The sequence below is a fragment of the Bubalus bubalis genome, chromosome 4 (genome assembly GCF_019923935.1).
Source record: "Bubalus bubalis isolate 160015118507 breed Murrah chromosome 4, NDDB_SH_1, whole genome shotgun sequence".
Lineage (NCBI taxonomy): Eukaryota > Metazoa > Chordata > Mammalia > Artiodactyla > Bovidae > Bubalus > Bubalus bubalis.
Window position 1 is genome coordinate 22,372,777 of NC_059160.1, and position 24,654 is coordinate 22,397,430.

The 24,654-nt window shown below is 42.3% G+C and overlaps 1 protein-coding gene across 1 annotated transcript; it reads right to left on the minus strand.

Annotated features, from left to right (window-relative positions):
- Window positions 1–329: 329 nt before the first annotated feature.
- Window positions 330–24,607, minus strand: MANSC1 (MANSC domain containing 1). Its single transcript, XM_044941159.2, has 4 exons — window positions 24,420–24,607; window positions 17,579–17,894; window positions 12,413–12,553; window positions 330–1,656 (listed from the first exon to the last, which is right to left on the minus strand). Exons 2-4 carry the CDS (start codon window positions 17,799–17,801, stop codon window positions 779–781), a joined length of 1,242 nt encoding a protein of 413 aa, XP_044797094.2. The 5' UTR covers window positions 17,802–17,894; window positions 24,420–24,607; the 3' UTR covers window positions 330–778.
- Between the last annotated feature and the right edge of the window lie 47 nt (window positions 24,608–24,654).

Below are 24,654 nucleotides of genomic sequence, written 5' to 3' on the forward strand. Positions count from 1 at the left end.
ATCATACTGTTACATTTTAAACTTACTTAAGTTTAGAAAATGCCTGTGTATTTTATTTCTTTGAAAAAAAAAATAGTTAGCTAGAACAGACCCAAAGTAGATTTGGCCATGTATCAGAACTCACTTATCATTGTCTCCATGCAGGCTAATATTCTGCTAGAATTCTCCCTAAGGACTCCCTTTTGCTCACTGATGGGAAAAGGGGGGGGGGGTGTCATTTTAACTTAGAACACATATTTTCATCATTTAATCATTTTGCTGGTGGGAATAAATTTAAAGTTATCCAACTGGATGTGTCATTTACAGGAACATTACTGAGTACCAAAAGATTTATTCAAATATTTAATTGGAAGGAACTACATCTGGAATAAGTTTTATTGGAATTCTTATAAAAAGGAAAGTAAATCCATTAGAATTAATATCATAAACAGTCAACTTTATCTGGAACCAGAAACATTAGTGAAATGGAGCCTAGGAATCCTAACCCTTCTTCTCTGTAAAAAAGCCAGTCGCTTTCCAATTTATGTGGCAATTATTCTTTATTGCTTTAGGTAGAGCTTTGTTTTCATCTAATGGTTTAGAGACAGATCACTCAGGCCACCCCATTTGTTTCTCTGCCCCCTTTCTCTTTAAAGAACAAGCAAAAAGAACGCAGTAAGAGGCATCTGCCTGTCTTCAAAACACTTGAAAAATCCTGCGAAGATCAGAAAGTCAGCAGAAACTCGCTGCAGTGAGGCCAGTAGTAACTACACGAGTTAAGAGACAGCTAGTGTTCTCCTTAGATGTCAACGTAGATGCCATTGATCAAATAATCAAGCCTCGAGTAACGTTTTCTGCGGAGGGATTCTAGGAGCATTCTGCCCAAGAGGGCCAGGCCTATGGCAAGAAAGAGGACCCCGAAGAGCACAGTCCCAATCAGGAGCCACTGCTCAACGGTAAAGCCTTGCTGGCTTCCTGGAGCATTGCTCAGGGAGGGGTTGCCTGGATTGGCCTTCCCATTCTCCTGGGAAGCTGTCATATTTGTGGCAGGAGAATCCACATTTGACAAAGGAAATGTAACAGAGGCCCCGGCATCCTCCGCACTCCAAGTCAGATTGGCGATGTCTCCAAAGGGCACCGTGGCGGGTGGGCGTCGCGAGTCCGTGGATGCCCTAGAGAGGGAAGTCAAAGCTGCAGTTGTGGCCGTGCTAGTGATCGTGGCTAGGGTTGGGGCGGAGGTGGCTCTCTGAGGCTGCCAAGTCAGAGATGGCATCACTGCCGTGTTGGTGGCAGGGAGGGATGCGGAGAGAGACTTCGGAGTGGCCAGGATGGTGTGCAGAGAAGACACCGCCATCGTAGAGGGGAACGCCGTCACATTTTCAGGCAGCAGATTAGCTATTGCTGGTCCTGAGGAAGACTGTGACGTCTGAGAGTGGCCTTCTTCTTTATAATCAGATGACGGTGGGCTCTCCGGATCAATCTTGAGTAGTTTCTCCAAGTGATCCGAGGATCCAGACGTCTGAGAAAATGAATCTCTCCACAAGACAGTGGGCTCTGAGTCATGGGTTGGAGGCTGGCGAGTGGGAGTGATGGCATGGGAAGATCCGCCAGGGAAGATGGAGTTTTCCTGAGCTACCCCTGGGCTTGGCAAATCAGTTCTGGCCAAAGATGGGAAATCTGAAAATGGAAAGAAAATAATAGGAAGACTTCAACATTTTCATATGAAGGGAGGACAGAAGAGACAAATGTTATCAGCTTATTCAATAAGACCTCAGACTGTTGCTACCTGATATTTCATGGTACGTGCGTGCATGGGGGCTAAGTCACTTCAGTCGTACCCGACTCTTTGTGACCCTATGGATCGTAGCCCGTCAGGCTCCTCTGTCCATGGGATTCTCCAGGCAAGAATACTGGGGTGAGTTGCCATGCCCTCCTCCAGGTGATCTTTCAGATCCAGGGATCAAACCTGAGGCTCCTGCATTGCAGGTGGATTCTTTACCAACAAGCCGTCAGGGAAGCCCAATATTTCATGGTGCAAGGACCTGGCCTCTCCTGCAGAAGCTCTGGTTTATCTCTAGAGTGATGGCACACAGGTTTATTTCTAAGTGATGGCACCTTCCTTCTAGAGGAAGGAGGAGGTAGGAGGGGCCAGCAAAGATACTAAGAGGAGTTCAGTGGTGGCAGCAAGGGCTTCCCAGGCGGCACAGCGGTAAAGAATCTGCCTGCAATGTAGGAGACAGGGGTTCAATCTCTGGGTTGGGAAGATCCCCTGGAGGAGGAAATACCAACCCACTCCAGTATTCATGCTTGGATCTTAGTTCTCCGACCAGGAATGGAACCCATGCCCTTAAGTGTGGAGTCTTGATCACTGGACCACCAGGGAAGTCCCCTCCTTTTGACTCTTGAAGATTAAAATTCTATAGCCAGTATCTCAGGTTCTGAAGACCATGGACCAGTATTTGATGTCATGCTGGCCACGTGGCTGACATAAAAAGCAGACAATCACAGTCCCAACTCCTGCACACGAGGAACTAGCCTCAGATGCTCCTCCTGATTGAGAAAGGTTAGAATTTTGCTCTTTGTCACACATGCTATTTATGACAACTCGAACTGAAAAGGCCAGTTAAAGCAATCTGGGGCAGGGAAAGGCCAGTTGAATTGCACCATATCATTCTGCTACTTAGGACTTCCCAGGTGGCACTGGTGATAAAGAACTCGCCTGCCATTGGAGGAGACATAAGAGACTTGGGTTCCTGGGTTGGGAAGATCCCCTGGAGGAAGGCATGGCAACCCACTCCAGTATTCTTGCCTAGAGAATTCCATGGATAGAGAAGCCTGGCGGGCTACAGTCCATAGGGTTGCAAAGACGTGCACACAACAGGGGCAACTTAGCATGTGCTCACTCTGCTACTGGGCTAATCATTACACTTCAGTAAGAACTGCAGAAACACAAGGAAGGAAGCAAAGGAACTTTCTAGAATTCACTGGTTCATTCTCCTCTGTTCTCTTTTCCCTCTTCTATTTCAACTGCCCTCAATGCTGCTGCTTCTGCTGCTAAGTCACTTCAGTCGTATTTGACTCAGTGCGACCCCATGGACAGCAGCCCACCAGGCTCCCCTGTCCCTGGGATTCTCCAGGCAAGAACACTGGAGTGGGTTGCCATTTCCTTCTCCAGTGCATGAAAGTGAAAAGCGAAAGTGAAGTCGCTCAGTTGTGTCCAACTCCCAGCGACCCCATGGACTGCAGCCTACCAGGCTCCTCCGTCCATGGGATTTTCCAGGCAAGAGTACTGGAGTGGGGTGCCATTGCCTTCTCCACTCCCCTCAATACCAATTCTAAACCAGCCCTCACTCTCCTCTCTCCTAACAAATAGATCCAGAGGCACATTCACACGTGTGACATCTTTGACTATTCTCTAAACGTCACACCACTTGAGGTCCTTTAGAACCGTCACTTATTAATCCATCTAGGACAGGGATCAGCAAATTATTGCCTGAGAGCCAGATCTAGCCTGCCATCTCTCTCTCTCTAATATTTTTTTTATGGATTTGCCTGTGCTGGGTCTTTAGTTGCAGCACTTGAACTCTTAGCTACAGCATGTTGGATCTAGTTCCCTGACAGTGATCAAACCCAGGCCCCCTGCATTGGGATTGCAGAGTCTTAGCCACTGGACCACCAGAGAAGTCCCTGCCACCTCTCTTTATAAGGCTTGCAAGCTAAGAATGGCTTCTATATTCTGAAATGATTGAAAAAAAAATAAAAAAGGTATTTTGTAACACATGAAAATTATATGAAATTTACATTTCAGTTTCCATAAATAAAGTTTTATTGGCACACAAGCATGCTTATTTGTTTACATATTGTCTATGGCTGTCTCTACTGCAAGGACAGAGGTGAGGATGTCTGACAGATTGCATATAGCCCACTAAGCCTAAAAGACTTGTCTGAAAAGCCTAAAACACTTATTATTTGGCCCCTGACAGAAAAAAGTTTGTGGGCACCTTCTCTAGGACCCTCTCAAATAGAATGCTGACGCCTGAAATTCTTCCAACAAAGCTGAAGAAAAGAGTTTCTGCTGCAGGTGATATGACATTGGCAGGCACAGTGTCACCGTGAGATAAACAGCATCTGTATTTTTAGGCTGTGTCAGATATTTTTAAAAAGAGCAGGACTCATCACATTTCATTTTAAAATATATAAAAAAAGACTAAGTAAATGCTCTGTGATGTATGTGAACTCAGAAGTTAAGCCCATTGACAAGAATGACCAAAACAGCTGTTTCCTTTCTCAAGAATGCAAGGTTATAAATAAAACAAAGCGAGGGCTAGTCCCATTTCTTGATAAGATTCATCTATTGGCTAAGAGCCTAGAACCACGCTGGAATCCTCCACACCTGCTCCATTTACCTCACCCTCTGCTGTTTGCCATTGGGGTGTGGTATTTTCCCTCAGACACATAGACATGAGCTACAGAAGGCACTGGGAAACAGCCCTGTGTACTCAGCCCCTCTTTTGAGTTTCATATGCAAGCGACTTCACTAGATAAAACAATTTAAGTATTGACTATTAACTTGGAGACCAGCTGAGCCAACAGACTCTCAATTTATTCTATTTCTGAATTCCCCTATTCTAGTCTATTCTAGTCCTTGGTGGCATGACAGACCACCAAGCTGCAAAAACAAACTGAAATTAAATAATGTCCAGCTGCAATGGTTTTACAGAATGAACAGAGTGCACTATCATCTTTCGAACTTTTGGTCTGTAAATATTAGTCAATCCCAAGAAACTGAGTTCATCTCTAAACAAACCGCCAAAAATATCTACTGGATTTCACTCTAACCGGGAGGCAGACAATTCATTTTTATGGGGTAATCTCAATCCAGCAACATGGGCAGATTCAGAAATAGTAATACAAACACAATGTGTAAATATCTGTGAATACAGACAGGACACCAAGTCTGGCGTAGGTGAGTTTGCCCCTAGGTATCAAGCTGCTCTGGGCTGGTGGTGCCCCCTGGTGGCTGCCACAGGAACTGTTGGATTCTAATTTCCCTTCATTACCTTCACACTGGTGGCTCTTACTCCTTGGAAGGAAAGTTATGACCAACCTAGATAGCATATTCAAAAGCAGAGACATTACTTTGCCAACAAAGGTCCGTCTAGTCAAGGCTATGGTTTTCCCTGTGGTCATGTATGGATGTGAGAGTTGGACTGTGAAGAAAGCTGAGCACCGAAGAATTAATGCTTTTGAAATGTGGTGTTGGAGAAGACTCTTGAGAGTCCCTTGGACTGCAAGGAGATCCAACCAGTCCATTCTGAAGGAGATCAGCCCTGGGATTTCTTTGGAAGGAATGATGCTAAAGCTGAAACTCCAGTACTTTGGCCAGCTCATGCAAAGAGTTGACTCATTGGAAAAGACTCTGATGCTGGGAGGGATTGGGGGCAGGAGGAGAAGGGGATGACAGGGGATGAGATGGCTGGATGGCATCACCAACTTGATGGACGTGAGTTTGAGTGAACTCCGGGAGTTGGTGATGGACAGGGAGGCCTGGCGTACTGCGATTCATGGGGTCGCAAAGAGTTGGACATGACTGAGCGACTGAACTGAACTGAACTGAACTGGTGGCTCAGGCGGTTAAGGGTTTGCCTACGATGTGGGAGACTGGGGTTTGATCCCGGGGTCACACGAAGATCCCCTGGAGAAGGAAATGGCAACCCACTCCAGTACTCTTGCCTGGAAAATCCCATGGACACAGTCCATAGGGTTGCAAAGAGTCGGACACGACTGAGAGACTTCACTTTCACCTTCACAGTGAACCCACTCCAGTATGGCTTGAAAAATCCCATGGACAGAGGGGCCTGGCAGGCTACAGTCCATGGTGTCGCAAGAGTCAGACATGACTTAGCGACTAAACCACCACCACCACCTTCACGCTGGCCCTTAAAAAAATGGTTTCTGCAAGAGCCAAGCTTTCCCTCCCACTTCCAGTGGAGAAAATCTTTACCACTGCTCTCTGTCTCTAATATAGGTATTATCAAAGCAACAACATGACAGATGTATTATGAAAGTTATAAAATAAATTTGACTATCATGTCCATCATGATGCCCCAACAACTATTAATATTTATGTATACCTTAAAACTAAAACTTTTTTCATGTAACTTAAGAACAATTGGGTGTTTTTCACCTGAAATTTAGGTGATCTGTGACTTCTACATCTCAAACTTATTTTTTAACATCTGCATCATATTCCCTCGGGTGGATACATCATGTTTTACACCCTACCATTCCCTAGCATTTGGACATCTGAGCTGTAGAAACTTTTAAACCAATTTCCTTTAACACTCACTCCCAAAGTGCTGCTTTCACTTTTAAAACTAATTACACAATAAAAAGTTTCACACCAATGCCTTTTTCTTTGATATAGATTTTATGGATCAATGATCAATGCAAAGAAATAGGAGAAAACAATAGAATGGGAAAGACTAGCGATCTCTTCAAGAAAATTAGAGATACCAAAGGAACATTTTATGCAAAGACGGGCACAATAAACGACAGAAATCGTATGGACCTAACAGAAGCAGAAGATATTAAGAAGAGGTGGCAAGAATACACAGAAGAACTGTACAAAAAAGATCTTCAAGACCCAGATAATCACGATGCTGTGATCACTTACCTAGAGCCAGACATCCTGGAATGTGAAGTCAAGTGGGCCTTAGGAAGCATCACTACAAACAAAGCTAGTGGAGGTGATGGAATTCCAGTTGAGCTATTCCAAATCCTGAAAGATGATGCTGTGAAAGTGCTGCACTCAATATGCCAGTAAGTTTGGAAAACTCAGCAGTGGCCACAGGACTGGAAAAGGTCAGTTTTCATTCCAATCCCAAAGAAAGGCAATGCCAAAGAATGCTCAAGCTACCACACAATTGCACTCATCTCACACACTAGCAAAGTAATGCTGAAAATTCTCCAAGCCAGGCGTCAACAGTACGTGAACTGTGAACTTCCAGATGTTCAAGCTGGATTTAGAAAAGGTAGAGGGTAGAGGAACCAGAGATCAAATTGCCAACATCCATTGGATTATCGAAAAAGCAAGAGAGTTCCAGAAAAACATCTACTCCTGCTTTACTGACTATGCCAAAGCCTTTGATTGTGTGGATCACCATAAACTGTGGAAAATCTGAAAGAGATGGGAATACCAGACCACCTTATGCAGGTCAAGAAGCAACAGACATGGAACATGGACATGGAACAACAGACTGGTTCCAAATCGGGAAAGGAGTACATCAAGGCTGTATATTGTCACCCTGCTTATTTAACTTATATGCAGAGTACATCCTGAGAAATGCTGGACTGGATGAAGCACAAGCTGGAATCAAGATTGCTGGGAGAAATATCAATAACCTCAGATATGCAGATGACACCACCCTTATGGCAGAAAGCAAAGAAAAACTAAACAGCCTTCTGATGAAAGTGAAAGAGGAGAGTGAAAAAGTTGGCTTAAAACTCAACATTCAGAAAACTAAGATCATGGCATCCGGTCCCATCACTTCATGTTAAATATATGGGGAAACAATGGAAACAGTGACAGACTTTATGTTCTGGGACTCCAAAATCACTGCAGATGGTGACTGCAGCCATGAAATTAAAAGATGCTTACTCCTTGGAAGAAAAGCTATGATCAACCTAGACAGCATATTAAAAAGCAGAGACATTACTTTGTGAACAAAGGTCCATCTAGTCAAAGCTATGGTTTTTCCAGTAGTCATGAACATATGTGAGAGTTGGACTATAAAGAAAGCTGAGTGCCAAAGAATTGATGCTTTTGCACTGTGGTGTTGGAGAAGACTTTTGAGAGTCCCTTGGACTGCAAGAAGATACAACCAGTCCATCCTAAAGGAAATCCATCCTGAATATTCATTGGAAGGACTGATGCTGAAACTGAAACTCCAATACTTTGGCCACTTGATGTGAAGAACTGACTCAGTGGAAAAGGCCCTAATGCTGGGAAAGATTGAAGGTGGGACGAGAAGGGAACAACAGACGATTAGATGGTTGGATGGCATCACTGACTTGATGGACATGAGTTTGCACAAGCTCCGGGAGTTGGTGATGGACAGGGAGGCCTGGCATGCTGCAGTCCATGGGGTTGCAAAGAGTCGGACCCGACTGAGAAACTGAACTGAACTGAACTAAACTGATAGATATTATGGAAGTATAGAATTATTGGATTGCATTATAATTTCCAGAATATTCCATCATTTCTTTAATATTCTGCTTTAATTATGAAATAGATGAGAGAAAAGACACCCAGTGACAGCGGAAGAAAGGACACAATTAGGAAGAGGCAGTGAGAAGGGATCAGAGAGATGGATGTGATGGCCCAGCTTCCAACTGATGGGAGCTCTTGAAAGAGAAAAACCAACAATCCAATTAGTGTCTTGAGCCCTGCCACCTTTGGAAACTCAGACCAAGGTGTTCAGGTCCTGCTAGATACCATCCCTGGGTGTTCAATAGGCTCTGCAGTGTTCCAGGTGATGAAAAAAGAGGACAGGCTATATCCACACATTACTGCTGGTCCCGGTGTTTTCATCCAGGATTATATATAGACATGAAGAAGCCAAACAGTTAGGGGCAGCCGCCCTGGCCAGTGTGAAACCCAGAAAGTGCAAGAGGCAACAAGACTCTTTCCATGCAAGGTAAGATCCTGGATGTTCTGAGAAACCTAATTTGTTCAGTTATCATTTTTCACAACTGTCATAAAATACACTTCATACAACACACTACTTAAACCCTTTTTAGGAGAACAGTTCCACAGCATTGAGTATATTCACATGGTTGTACAACCATCACCCTTATCCACCTCCAGAGCAAAACTGAAACTCTGTATCTTATCTGCCAATCTTTTAGGACTTGGGCTTCTATCACTATGTAGGAAGAATTTACACAAGCAGTCTGTGCTTTATGCTCCTATTCAAAGGCATGGTGGATATATCAAGCTTTCCTAGTTCATGAACAAAACTCAGACATAGCCTCATCCAGGGGACAAAGCAGGGTCAGTGTCCGGGCACCCTGGGCAGCACCATGCCCCAGAAAATCTTCATTGCACTCTCCCTCCAACCCCCAAACCGCTTCTCTTCAAATCTTCCCTAGTTCAGCAGACAGCGCTACTGTCCAGCTAGATGCTCAAGTCAAGAACTACAACTCGGGGCTTCCTTGGTGGTCCAGTGGTAAAGAATTCGCCTGTCAATGCAGGGGACATGGGTTCGATCCCTGGTCCAGGAAGATCCCACATGCCAAGGAGCAACTAAGCCCGTGTACCACCACTACTGAGCCTGCGCTCTAGAGCTCGGGAGCCACAGCTACTGAGACCATATGCCCCAGGACCTGTGCTCCACAACAAGAGAAGCCACTGTGATTAGAATCGCATGCACTGCAACTCGAGAGTGGTCCCCACTTTCCTCAATGAGAGAAAACCCACACGCAGCAACGAAGACCCAGCACAGCCAAAAATGAATAAATTAAAAGAAAAGAAGAACTAGGATTCAGCTTCACTCTTCTCTTTTCCTCATCCCCCACATCCACGCCAACCAGTAAGCCCTGCCGACACTACCTCTGAAATGGCCTGTAGTTTACTTCCCTCCATCTCCTCCACCGCCTCCCTGGTCCCCAAGGCTTCCACTATGATCTTCATCCCACCTCCAAGCCAGCCTTCCCACTTGCCCTCTTGCTGATTCATGCTTGTCCATTCCGAAGAGAGCAGTCAGGGTGAGTTTTGAGAAATCACCTTTAAAACAGCACGTTATGGAAGGGGGATGAACTGGGAGATTGGGATTAACATATACACACTATTGATACTATATATACTATATAGATAACTAACGAGAACCTACTGCAGAGCACAGGGAACTCTACTCAAAGCTCTGTGGTGATCTAAATGGGAAGGAAATCCAAAAAAGAAGTGATACATGTATACCTATAGCTCATTCACTTTGCTGTACAGCAGAAAGTAACACAACATTGTAAAGCGACTATGTTTTTGTTTAGTCGCTAAGCCACGTCCAGGTCTTTGCAACCCCATGGACCGTAGCCCACCAGACTCCTCTGTCCATGGAATTCTACACGCAAGAACACTGGAGAGGATGGCCCTTTCCTTCTCCAAGGGATCTTCTCAACTCAGGGACTGAACCTGTGTCTCTTGCATTGGCAGGCGATTCTTGACCACTGAGCCACCAGGGAAGCCAAAGGAACTACACGCCAATAAAAATTAATCAAAACAAAACAAAAACCCAGCATGTTACATACCTCCTGAAAAACTCCCAATGGCCTCTACCAAGTTTGATGGGCTCGCCCCACTTTCCTTCCTTCTTGCATATCACTCTTTGCATGCTTCAATATGAGTCAGCCACTCAGATTGCAGTGAACAAACACTCCCAACCATTCTGCCTTAAGATACTGGATGAGGTTGTTTTCTCGGCCCGGAAGGTCTTCCCACTATTTTCTCACATCTGGCTCCTCAGTGTTCAGATCTCGGCTTAGGGGTTACAACTTCGCAGATGTGTCCCCTGATCACCTAATCGAGACGGTCCACTCAGTGATAATCTATGATGTTGTCTTAAATTAATTATCTGCTCTTGAGACTCTCTTCTTTTTAAATGGGAATTTTGTTTTCAGTTTCTCTGCATTGAAAATATATTCTTATATAAAGGCCATGTTTCATTTTTTCATGATCACTGTTATTTTTTTAAATGGAGGATAACTGCTTTACAATGCTGTTAGCTTCTGCTGTAGAACAGCTGTAAGTATCTATTGATATATATATCCTTCTAGTTCAGCCTCCCTCCCACCCCACCCCAAGCCCACCCTTCTAGGTCATCACAGAGCACCAGGCTGAGCTCCTTGTGCTATACAGTCGCTTTCCACTAGCCATCTATTTCACTAAGTACTATTTTTTAATTTAAAATTTCTTCTTGAAGTATAGTTGATTTACTATGTTGTGTGAATTTCTTCTGTACAGTAAAGTGATTACATTTTGAATATAATACATTCTTTTTTATATTCTTTTAGGATACATTTTTATATTCATTTATATATACACTTTATATTCTTTATACATTTTTATATAAAACCTGAGAAGGAAATGGCAACCCACTCCAGTATTCTTGCCTGGAGAATCCCATGGACGGAGAAGCCTGGTGGGCTACAGTCCACAGGGTCGCAAAGAGTCGGACACGACTGAGCAACTTAACTTTCACTTCATAATCTTTTATACATTTTAATATTCTTTTATAATACATTCTTTTTTATATTCTTTACCATTATGATTTTTCATAGGATACTGAATATAGTTCTCTGTGCTATACAGCAGGACTTTGCTCTTAAAACAGTTAAAGTAGTGCATTGTATATAGGACCTTATGCTGTGTAGCCATTCTATGTACAATAGCTTACATGTGCTAGCCCCAGACTCCTACTCCATCCCTCCCCCAGAGCCATACTCCCTAGCAACCACAAGTCTGCTCTCTATGTCCATGGTGACTATTTTTTTATTATTTATTTATTAAGGTTATTGTCTCTCTCTCCTAAAACATTAGTGCCAGAAGTGAGAACCTTGTTTTTTCATGTTTAATATCATATCTTTGTATCCTTAGGGTATGAAAAATGCTTGGCACATAAGAGATGCTAAGTAAAATTTGTTGCTTCTTGAAAAATGAAAAAAAGATAATATTGTTTCTACCTAAGGGTATAAAGATAAAAACTTTCTAAAACTTAAAGGAAACTTGAAAGCAATGCATCCTGAGAAATTAACAAGCCAAAGTCTCACCAAGACAGATCCAAACGATTATATTATTTTTACTTGTTATTTTCTGTATTCTGAACAAATATGTAATTTTCAAGTATAGAGACTGTATCTCCAATGCCTTGCACAAAACTTACATATGGCAGATTCTCAAGAGCTTCTTAAATGCGCTTCTTTTCAGGTCTGGATAACAAAATCCAGTAAGTCTGATTTCAGCGAATGTGATAATAAAATAGCTGTACCTAATAACAAATGGAATTTTATATACTGTATTTACACAGGTCTTAACTCTTTCAGAATAGTCACCCTGGAGACCTGTATACTTATTCCAGTGTTGCTGGCAGAGTTTACAGAGGTGTTTCAAAATGTTTTCAAGAAAGGTCTGTGTGTCTTTTATCTTACGAACAAAAACAGAAACAAAACAAAATACTATCATTCATAAGTCTTTCACTAGGGAAAAGAAAAGATGTTTGGTTGAATCAACTGAAATTTAAATCATGAGATTTTTCTGATGTGCCTCTGTATTTGTGATCCCCTTTGGTCATTTTTTTTCAACTCTTTGGTAGAAAACCTAAGTGAACCATATCCTTAAATAATTCCAATCACAAAAGACAAAGAACAAGGTTCTTATTACCTCGAATTATCCTGTAACTCATAAGTCCCTTTGCTGGTTTCAGGGGACAGGCTTCCTCACTGGGACAGAAGAACAGGTAGCAGTTGGGTAGTTTAAATTTTTTTTGAGTGTCGAAGATCATCAGGTTACATGCTTTGTCCCCTGTAAGGAAAGGTTTCACAAGTAACTTTTTTTTTTTTTTTTTCACAAGTAACTATTTTGATATAGGATTTTCCAAAGAGTATGGAGAGCAGGAAAACTTCATTTATTCTGGTAGCCAACACAAAACCCTTTTTGTTTGCTGCCTGCTGGCTGCTGAGTCATTTCCTTTTCCTTGGTTTAGTCATGGAAAGCAATTTTTAAAGACCTTGGGTTTAAAACTCTGAATGAAGGTAACTTTGGCAAAGCATATTAAATTTTTTTTAATTAAAAAAATTTTTGTGGCTGCGCAGCATGTGAGATCTTAGTTTCCCAACCAGAGATCGAATCCCTGCCTCCTACATTTGAAGCTGTCAATCACTTGGCTATCAGAGAAGTCCTGGTAAAATACATTGTTTTTTAATTATGAAAGTACAATAACACATTAACAGGAGACTTGGAAAATACAGAACACAGTTACATATATTACTATATATTACAATTATGTTTTTAAGTAGATAAAGATTTTTAGTTGGAGTTTTAATATCAGGCTCTCAAAAATTAATAGAAGAGATAGACAGAACAGTAGAAGGATACAGTAGACTTGAAAAAAAAACAATTCAACCTAATAAAGATTTATACAGTTTTCACACAATAGCAGGATACAGAGTCCTATTCAAGTTTCCATAGACTATAAACCAGGAGACACTGGAACATATCCAGGGACATAAAATAAGGTGCAAAAACTTCATGGTTTAAAGGTGTTGAAATCATACAGAATCTGTTCTCTTGTCACTGTGGAATGATGTTAGAAATCAATATCAAAAGATATTTGAAAATATGACACATTTTCAAGTGTAATGTGATATTTACCAATTGAGATCATCACAATAGTAAAAGATGCTGGCAAAACCCATTTTTATTTTGTAAAGTTTAAAAATAAAATAAAATAAAAAAAAAACCCATTTTTAAAAGTACATTTAATTCTTTAGAAAGAAGCCTTCCATTTGCCAAAATATTTATCAAAATATACATAGAAATACTGACTCTACAATTCAGTACTGAGTTGGACTTTAGGGAATGGATTTAACCCTAATGATTTTACAAGTCTCTTGCATCCTGAAGGCATCTTAGATGCCTATGAAGCCATCAGTTCTGGTTTTCTTGAGGCGGGTAGAAACAGTAAATTTAGCCTTATATATATCATGCCTCCTTCCAATGAATGAAGCTGCAAAGCTTTACTTTTATCAGTACCATTCTTCTTTTGGGTCTTCGAATTTCCACTCTTCGTTATCACTTTTGTTTGTCTCCCAATCAGGCAGAGGTCAGAGATCACCCTTGATTCCCTCAATGGGAAATCAGACTGAGTTCACTTCTACAGGGGTTTTTATCCTGTCGTCTCTCCACGACCCAGATAACAAGAAAGGCACTCCAGTTACTCTGACTTTTCTTCTCCCTGCAATGTGATAATCCTGCAGTACCATTTACGGTGTCACTTAGGTAAAGGGAAGGGTCCGTAGGGTCCACATTGTACACAGAACTTTGTGTCCTTTGTATCTGTGGGCATTTTTCTAGAGTCTGTGGCTATGGGCAAATTATCAAAGTGTTTTTTTGAGCCCCAAACAGTTAAAAACCAATGCTTGGTAAAAGAAGGAAAAGTTGGAGATCCATTAACTGAGACACACAGTTACCTCTGCTTAGACCATGGCAACCTACTCCAGTATTCTTGCCTGGAGAAACCCATGGACTGAGGAGCTCGGGGGGCTACAGTCCATGAGGTCACAAAGCGTTGGATATGACTGAGCACTGAGCATGCACGCATGCGCAGTAAAGCAGCAACAGCGTTTTTGCTTGTAGAACAAAGCCGTAAACCCTAATTTCTTACTGAACACCCCTCAAGGAACTGAAGAGAAAGGCCAGGTGTCCTGTGTGGCCAGAAAATGCCCACATGGCATTCAGTCCTATTTGCAAGCTCTGTTTCTATTTCACATAAATGTTGGTGTCAACATTTAGAGAAAAACTAGAAGTTTAAATGAGAGCTCTATCCATTACTTCTCTATAAAGAGTGTCCAAAAGCATGCTTGTCGATTTGAGATCACTGAAGGATTTGTTTCCTCCTGACAGCAAATATAGGTGCTTTCCAGGTGGCGGAGTAGTAAAGAACCCATCTGCTAATGCAGGAGACACAAGAGATGCAGGTTTGATCCCGGGGTGGGGAAGATCCCCTGGAGGAGGAAATGGCAACTCACTCCAGTATTCTTGCCTGGGAAATGCCATGGGCAGAGGAGCCTGGTGGGCTACAGTCCATGGGCTCACAAAACAGTCAGGTACAACTGAGCAGCTGAACAGGCATGTATGACAGCAAATATATGGTGTCATTTCTACGTGAATTCTCTAGTTCTCTAACACCAATGGGGTGTCTTACAATTCAACTCGATTCTGATACTAATTGCTTGGAGTGTCAGACCCCACAGGTCTAAGGCACTCAGAGGCCAGTCACAAAGCACAGTCACAAGACGCCCCAGGTCACTCACACATATGCCCAACTAGGCTACCACCTCCCATCCCAGGCTCAATAATTTGCTAGGACTACTCACAAAACTGAAGAAAATGCAGTACTTACTGTTACACTTTATTATAAAGGATACAAATGAACAGCCAGATGAAGAGGTACACAGGGTGAGGTCTGGGAGGGTCCCAAGTGCAGGAACCTCCGTCCCTGGTGGAGCTGGGGTGCCTCTCAACACATGGATGTGTTCACCAACGTGGAAGCTCCCTGAACTCACCATTTAGGGGTTTTCATGGCAGTTTTATTATGTAGGCAAAATGATTAAGTCATTGGCCATTGTGACTGAATTCAGTCTCCACCTGACTTCCCTTACCTGTAGGTGGGTGGGAAGACTGAAAGTTTCAAGTTTCTAAGCAAAGCCTGGTCTTTCTGGTGACTAGCAACCCTCCCAAAGCTATCTGTGCTGGGCTTAGTTGCTTCAGTCGTGTCCAACTCTTTGTGACCCCATGGACTCTAGCCTACCAAGCTCCTCTGTCCGTGGAATTCTCCAGGCAAGAATACTGGAGTGGGTTGCCATTCCCTTTTCCAGGGGACCTTCCCAACCCAGGGATCGAACTTGCATCTATTACGTCTCTGGTATGTGGGTTCTTTACCACTAGAACCACCTAGGAATTCCATCCTAGAGGACCCCACTAAAAGGCACCTCATTAGCATAAGCTCAGGTATGGTGGAATGGGGCTCATTATGAATAACAGAAGAAGCTCCTTTGCTCAGGGAATTGCTAGGGTTTTAGGAGCTCTGTGCCAGGAATCAGGGACAAAGACTAGAAATAAATATGCAAAATTTGTGTCCTTCAATTTCATGTCCATATATATTTATATTACCATACCACAATCATTATAGAATGAAAAGGAAATAAAGATCTAAGAGAAAGCATATGATTTTATTGGTTGATAAATCAAGTAAGGATCATGAGTCCAGTGTTCACTAGCTCTCCTAGGGTCCTTGACAATGGGCCTTTTCCATCTTATTAATGGTTTATCTCCAGCACCTAGCAAGCCATTAGATGCTCAATAAATTTAGGTGTTTTTGTTTTTTTTTCACTTAGGGAATTAGGACAGGATCATAAGGAACTAAAAAATGATCATTGTTTTCACTTAGATATATATTTCTGTTTTCGGGTCATATGTTTGGAACCTGAAATGTCCAAGGACATAGTTCAAGCCTGTGGGCCTCAGTTTTCCTTTGTGTATTGCAAATGGGTCACTCCAAGCCCCTTCCCGTGCCTCTTAGAGTCCTAGAAGCTGCAATGAGTGGCCTCCTGACTCACCTATGCCACCAGCTCCAGGAAAGGAAGGGGAAATGGAAATTTTGTGCTTCCACTTAAAATGCAAATGCTGATTTTCCTATGAGATGATTTAAACATTTTACTTTTTGTCTCAATTCCCTGTTTAAATGTTCTTTCTTTTTAAAAAATTGTTCATTTATTATTTTTATTATTATTATTTTGGAATACAGTGTGACTTTAATTTTATTTAGTTATTGGCTGTGCTGTGTCTTTGCTGCTGCTCGCAGGTTTTCTCTAGCTGTGGCGAGCGGGAGCTACTCTCTAGTTAAGGTCTCACGGGTTTCTCATTGTGGTGGCTTCTCTTGTTGTGGAGCACGGGCTCTAGAGCGTGTGGGCTTCAGTAGTTGCCGTGCACAGGCTCAGTAATGGCAGCTTGTGGGCTCTAGAGCATGGGTTTCACTGCTCTAGGGCATGTGGCATCTTCCCAGACCAGGGATTGAACCCATGTCCCCTGCATTGGCAGGCTGATTCTCACTGGATCATGGGGAAAGTCCCTAAACGTTCTTTCTAAAGTCACACTGGGGTTTCCCCAGTGCCTTAGCAGCAGAGGATCTGCCAATGCAGAATACATGGGTTTGATCCCTGGTCCAGGAAGATCCCACATACCATGAAGCGACTGAGTTCGTGTGCCACGTCTATTGAGCCTGTGCTCTATGCTCTAGAGCCTGGACACCACAACTACCAAGTCCATGTGCCCCAAGTACTGAAGCATGTGGGCCCTAGAGGCCACGCTCAGCAGCAAGAGAAGATACCACAAACAGAAGCCCATGCACCAAAACTAGTGAGTAGCCCCCACTCACCACAACTAGAGAAAAGCCCAAGCAGCAGTGAAGACCCAGCACAGTTAATAAATAAACAAATAAAACTAAAGTCACACTGTATTTCCAATATTCCATGATGATAGCCAAGCATTTAAACAGGATTTTTGGTTTTACTATCTTAGATGCCTGTTAGACACCAGTGGTTTTCAACCTTTTTCTACCCAAACACCTAATAATACATATACACTCAGAGGTAACTTTGACTCAGCTTAGGGGAGAGGAGAGCACAACGTGGAACATTCCCGAGTGACTGTGCCACCCATTTTTCTACTCCACTGAGAATCCCTAGTACAAACAATTCAGCCTCATTGACCAGGTACTCACATCAAAAAACACATGGAATAAAGAGTCATCAAGGCATTGTTACTTACCTGATATATTTTTTGTTGAGCAGCAAGAATTAATGCAGTCCTGAGGAGTTAATGTATGTATGGGCTCATTGCCTCTGATTCCCTTGGAAAGAGACAGCTGGATGTCAATGACCACATCTTCAAGGCTCTCAGTGAGGCAGTTCTGACTGGTGGACAGTCTCAGTGTCAGGAAACAAATCATTACAAAAGTGTAAGTCAAGCTCCATCCTCCCCAGAAGAACATGTTAAATTTCAGCTTAGTCTTAGTCTTCAAAGGTCGGATAAACTCTCCCTCCTGCTTGAGTCTGCTTCAAGAAGATGGTAAGATGATGGAATTCTCTAGGACAAAGATAGGAAATCATCAATGAGTTTTGTTTCTTTGAATGAACCTAGAGAAGCTACATTTCATTTCCTTCAAATCAATGTAAATGACTCACAATTCATAGAAGGCCAGAAATAAACAAGTATTTTTTAAATTCATTTCACTTTTAATAGATTTGAAACAACCTTTCATTAAAAACTTGGCAAAAAGCTAGTAAGCACACACACATATATTGGTTTGGCCAAAAAGTGCATTGAGGTTTTTCTATAGGATCATACAGGAAAACCCTAATGAACTATCTGGCCAACCCAATACTATCCTATTAATTATTAAAATCTGACAAATGTCTAAGAGGAGTAAAATATCATAGTAGTCTGCCTTTCAGTTTTAGAATCCTTCCTCTTCCTGCCTCTCCTAACAAGAGGGGAAGAGACATAAAATCTGCAGTCATTGATGAAGCAGTAAATGATCACTGATCATGGGTTTGGACATATTTTCTCTCTCAGTAATAACAACATTTTAAATCACCTACTGAGTGGAAGGCAATGTGCTAAAATTTACATATATTATCCTAGTTAATTCTTACACCAGCTCTGCAAAAAAGCTATTATTTTTCTCATTTTACAGATGAGGAAACTGAGGCTGCCTTTTTTTTATTGCTGTCTGTAAGTATCACACCAGAGGCAGGTTAATGCTAATAATCTAATTCTAGGAATTAGCCCATCAGCAGGATGATCTAGCTTCATCTAGCTTAGTTGAAGGAAAGTGTAAGGGCAAGAGTTCTTTTTGACATCCCTAAAAACACAAAAGTCCTAATACGTATTAATCCCAACTCCATTGGTGAGCTGGTTCTTCCAGGAAGGAAAAAAAAAAGTTAAACTGGCAATGCTATACCAGAAACTACCCTCATTTCCAGAATACAAATTGTTCACTAATGATAGCCTAGGTCAGAATTACCAATTAAGTTTTATTTTTAGGTCATGAAGTCTTTGGTAACCTTTCGGTCATGCACCCTTTGTTACTCTGGTGATGCTTAGGTTCTCTTCTGACATGTTTTAAAGTGTATAAAAGACATGTTTTTAAATGTATAAAATGAAATATATAGGATTACAAAGGAAGATAGTCCTATTGAAATGTAATCATTGAAGATTTTTTTTTAAGTGCCTTTACAAATCTGATGAAAGATACCAAGAATGATCTAAAGAAATCAAGAGATATTCCATGTTCATCAACAGCACTACTCAATATTGTTAGGATGTCAGTTCTTCCCAACTTGGTCTACACATTCAATGCAATTTCAATCAAAATCCCAGTACATTATTTTATAGATCTTAACAAACCAATTTTTTAAACATTTATTTTATTTTTTTGCTGCACTGTGTGGCTTGTGAGATTTAGTTCCCCAACCAGGGATGGAATCCTAGCCCTTGGCTGTGAGAGCACAGAGTCCTAACTACTGGACCACCGGGGAACTCCCTCAACGAGCCAATCTTAAAGTTTACATGGAAATGCAGAAAGGCCCAGAACAGTCAACACAACACTGAAGAAGAACAAAGCTGGAGGACTGACACTTCCTGACTTCAACACTTAACCATAAACCACCAGTAATCAAGGCAAGGTGCTATTGGCAAAAGAACAGACAAATAAATCAATGGGACGGAATAGTGAGCCCAGAAATAGACCTGAACAAATACAGTCAACTGATCTTTGACAAAGGAACACAGGCAATTCAACAAAGGATAGTCTTCTCAAAAATGGTGCTGGACAATTGGACCAAAAAAAAAAAAAAAAAATCTAGACACTGACCTTACGCCTTTCACAAAAATTAACTCAAAATGGATCAGAGACCTAATTGTAAAATGCAAAGCTATAAAACTCCATGTAACATAGAATAAAGTCTCCATGACCTTAGACTGGATGATGAGTTTCTAGATACAACACCAAAAGCACAATCTGTGAAAGAAAAAATTGGTAGGTTGGATTTCATTAAAATTAAAAACTTCTGCTCTGTGCAAGACACTGTTAAGAGAATGAACACCTAAGCCACAGGCTAGGAGAAAGTATTTTCAAAACACATATTTGATAAATAACTGGTAGCTAAAATACACAAAGAACTCTTAAAACTTAACAAAAAGAAAACAAACAACCCAATTAAAAGTGGGCAAAAATCTGGACACCTCCCCAAAGAAGCATATAAAAAGGTGCTCAATCTCACTGTCATTAGTGAATTGCAAATTAAAAGAACAAGATGCAGGCTTTCCTAGTGGCTCAGTGGTAAAGAATCCACCTGCCAGTGCGGGAGACAAGGGTCCAATCTCTGTTCTGGGAAGATTCCACATGTTGTGGAGCAAATAAGACCATGCACCACAGCTACTGAGCTTGTGTTCTAGACCCACGAGCCACGACTACTGAAGCCCATGCACTCTAGAGCCTGAGCTCCACAACAAGAGAAGCCCCCTCAATGAGAAGCCTTCACACCACATCTAGAGAGTAGCCCTCATTCGCAGTAACTAGAGAAAACCTGGCACAGCAATGAAGACCCAGCACAACCAAAATAAATAAATAAATAAAATTACTTTTAAAAAATAATGAGATATCATGACACATTTACAAGAATGGCTAAAATTTAAAAAAAAAGTTAATACTAAATCCTGACAAAAACCCACATACAAATATTTATAATAGTTTTTTTATAATTGCCAAAAAAACTAGAAATAGCCAAGATGTCCCTTACTAGGTCAAGGGATAAGCAAATTGTGGTATATCCCTACAGTTGAATATTATTCAGCAGGAAATGAGTTATCAAGCCACAAAAAGAGGAACCTTAATTGTATATCATTTGGTGAAAGAAGGAAATGGCAACCCACTCCAGTATTCTTGCCTGGAAAATTCCATGGATAGAGGAGCCTGGTGGGCTACAGTCCGTGGGGTCACAAAGAGTCAGACAGGACTGAGTGACTAAGAATTTCACTTTAAGTGAAAGAAACTAGTATCTGATTCCAACTCTATGACATTCTGCAAAAGGCAAAACAACATTGACAGTAAAAGATCAGTCGTCTGGAGGAAAGGGTGGAGTACAAAGGATTTTGAAAGCAGTGAAACTATTTTATATGACTCTGTAATGATGAAAACATATCATTACATTTGTCAAAACCTATAGAGCTGTAAAATACAAGAGTGTACCCTAATATAAACAGGTAGACTTTAGTTAGTAAAAAAATCAATAGTTTTAAAAAAATATTATATGGTAACAAAGCACAATACTTTCTCTGCTAACTGTTATGTCTAACTTCCCAAAGCAGCAAAGTGAAAATAACACTGTTTCTTTATGTAAGCACATCACGTACATTATGTCATTTAATCCTTACATGAATTCTAGAAGCTAAATCCCATTAGCTCCACTTTCAGTTAAAAAAAAAAAAACTGTGTGATAAATGACAAGTGGTACATCTAATCATTGCCATAATTTTTTGAATGACCCATTTTAAAATTAATTTTTAATGGAGTATAATTGTTTTACAATGTTGTTCTAGTTTCTGCTGTACAATGAAGTGAATCATTTATAAGTATACATATATCCCCTCCCTCTTGAGCCTCCTTCCCACCCCACCCCTCTAGATGATCACAGAGCACCGAGCTGAGCTCCCTGTACTGTAAAGCAGCTTCCCACTGGCTATCTATTTTACACAGGGTAGTATATATATGTCAATCTATTCTCCCAATTCGTCTCACATTCCCTTTCCCCCACTGTGTCCACATGTCGGCTCTCTACACCTGCATCTCTATTCCTGCCTTGCAGACAGGCTCGTCTGTAACCATCTTTTTAGATTCCATACATATGTATTAATTCACATACGGTATTTTTTTCTTTCTGACTCATTCTGTATGACAGACTCTACCCAGGTCCATCCACATCGACACAAATGACCCAATTTCGTTCCATTTTATCACTGCCATAATTTTGAAGTAGTGTCGAATGTAATGATTTTGAGACATATTCAGTAAGGAATGCAATACAGAAATAAGTACCACTTCTGCCAGAGGCAAATCAGAGCTACCCTACCACTAATCCCACTGCGGCTTTTGCCTACACGTCTCTTAATGGAAATACGACACTGCAGTTAGAGGTTAGCAAAATAAACTTTTCCACCCAAGTTCACAGATTTTCTGAATGCTGTCCATGGACTCCCCCCGACCCCAGGGTAAGAATCCTGGCACAAGTTACTTCGTATGCTACCACACTTTGCAAATCTTTTCTAGTCACTGGAAGGAAAAAAAAAAAAAAACCAACAGAAACAAAAATAACAAAAACCAGACCAACACTTGGCTTTGAATGGATTCTAGGAGTCTGTCCTGAAGCTGCTGCAATGAAACGAACTGTGACATGGGATGCAGGAGGAAAGCTGGGTTTCTAGGACCAGCATCTTTTCTGTGCCTGCAAGCAGGAATGAAGAGCTTATCTCATTAACGATACCCGACCATTACTAGGTAAATTAATTCTTCCAACCCATTTATTATTTAGGCCTTGAAGGTCCAAAGAGGAACAGATTTTTAAATGTGGCATACACATGCAATAGAATATTATTCAGCTACAAAAAGGAATGAAATTCTAATCCATGCTCCCTCCTGAAAACATTATGCTAACTGAAATAAAATGGATACAAAAGGACAAATGCGGAATGTGTGGACTTATACTAAGTATCTGGCTTCCCAAGTGGCTCAGATGGTAAAGAATCCACCTGCAACACAGGAGACCCAGGTTCAATCACTGCGTTGGGAAGATCCCCTGGAGAAGGGAATGGCAACCCACTCCTGTATTCCTGCCTGGAGAACCCCACGGACAGAGAGCCTGGTAGGCTACAGTCCATGGGGTGGCAAAGAATTGGACATGATGGAGGGATAGGGGGCAGGAGGAGAAGGGGACGACAGAGGATGAGATGGCTGGATGGCATCACTGACTCGATGGACGTGAGTCTGAGTGAACTCCGGGAGTTGGTGATGGACAGGGAGGCCTGGCATGTTGCGATTCATGGGGTCGCAAGGAGTCAGACATGACTGAGCGACTGAACTGAACTGAAGGGACTACTAACACTAACACACCAAGTATCTAGAAAAGGCAAAGTGATAGAGATAAAAAAGTAGAATTGAAGTTACCAGAGATTGGTGGAGAAGGGAGGGGGAGCTATTGTTTAACAGGTACAGAGTTTCTGTTTGGGGGTATCCCAGATACACTGAAAATGGATAGTTGTTGTTCGGGCTTGGGATGGAAAAGAATTTCCAGACATGAGACAGAATGAGAGGGAAATAAAGTTTATTAGATTGGGAGATGCTGTTAGAACAGCGGGCCAGCTCAAGGGAGAACCCATGTTGAACAGGGGTCCTTAGTCCACTTTTATACCCAGCATACAAGGAGTGGGATAGGGGTCTTGTGGGTCATTTGCTGATTGGATGAGTCATGTATACAGGGTAGAGGGGAGAGTAAGGCAAATACCTTCTCCCTATGGGGTAGGAGGGGAGTCAGGTTATACTGCTCAGGAGGACCTGAAATCCATCAGTCGTTATCACGGGGGAGGGAAGGACGATAAGGCTCTGGTTTTTCTGTTCCTGCATTCCAAGACCTCCTTGGTTTTTTTCTGCTCTTTTGTCTTTGGGTTACCACAGTAGTGATGGTTACCCAAATATGGGAGTGTACTTAAAGCCACTAAACTCTACCTTTAAAAATGATCAAAATGATACATTTTGTTACCTGTGAGGGAGTGAGTTAAAGTCGCTCAGTACTCTCCAACTCTTTGCCATCCCATGGACTTTAGCCTGCCAGGCTCCTCTGTCCATGGGATTCTCCAGGCAAGAATACTGAAGTGGGTTGCCATGACCTCCTCCAGGGATCTTCCTGACCCAGGGATCCAACCCAGGTCTCCCGCATTGCTGGCGGTTCTTTACTGTCTGAGCTACCAGGGAAGCCCTTGTTATGTGTATTTTACCACCATAAAAAGATCAAAACAAGCATATAATTAAACAAAAAAAAAAAGGTTCAAAGTGAAGTTGAATTCTGTTGAAAACCAGTGGGAAAGGGATACAGGTGAGGAGAAGACGCACCTGAGCTTTCATACCTGCTGAGTAGAGTCATGGGATCTTACCAGCAATCACTCGGTCAAATATTGTAAATCATTTTTTCTCATAGCATAATCTAACTTAATTTATCAAAGTGTTTATAACTGCACCACACACACACCTTTTTAGACAATTAGCAGGTTGGATGAATACAGGAGACAAGGCATACAAGAGAACAAGGGGAATTTGCCCTTTCCTTGAGGAAGTATACGGGGCTCACGAAATGACTCTTCTGCCGCAGCAGCTGGCTTGCCCGGAGACCCCCTCGAGGATACAGGGGTCACCAGCATCCGCTCAGCCCCTCCCCGCTCCAGCCCGGTGGTCCGAGCTCTGGGAGGGGCGGGGGAGCCTCGCTCCGGGAAAGGTGGTCAGGTGGTGATGCAGTCCGCGGGGGCTGGGGGCGGGGGAACGATGGAGAAGAGCCTTTACCTGGCAACGGGAGGCCGAGGTCCTGCTGCCCTCCACCTTCAGGGCAGCCCCGCACGTTCCGGGAAGCAGCGGCAGGTCTGCTAGGGGCTCCGGGGCTCCGCAGCTCCCGCTTAGCCTCCGGCTTATGGTTCCCGAGTTCCTGCTTCCGTTGCGGCGGCCGAAAGTTTGCCGGAGGGGGAAGGGCACGTTCCCGCCCTGCAACCCGGAGCTGCTTCCCAGCAACCTGGAAAGGTCC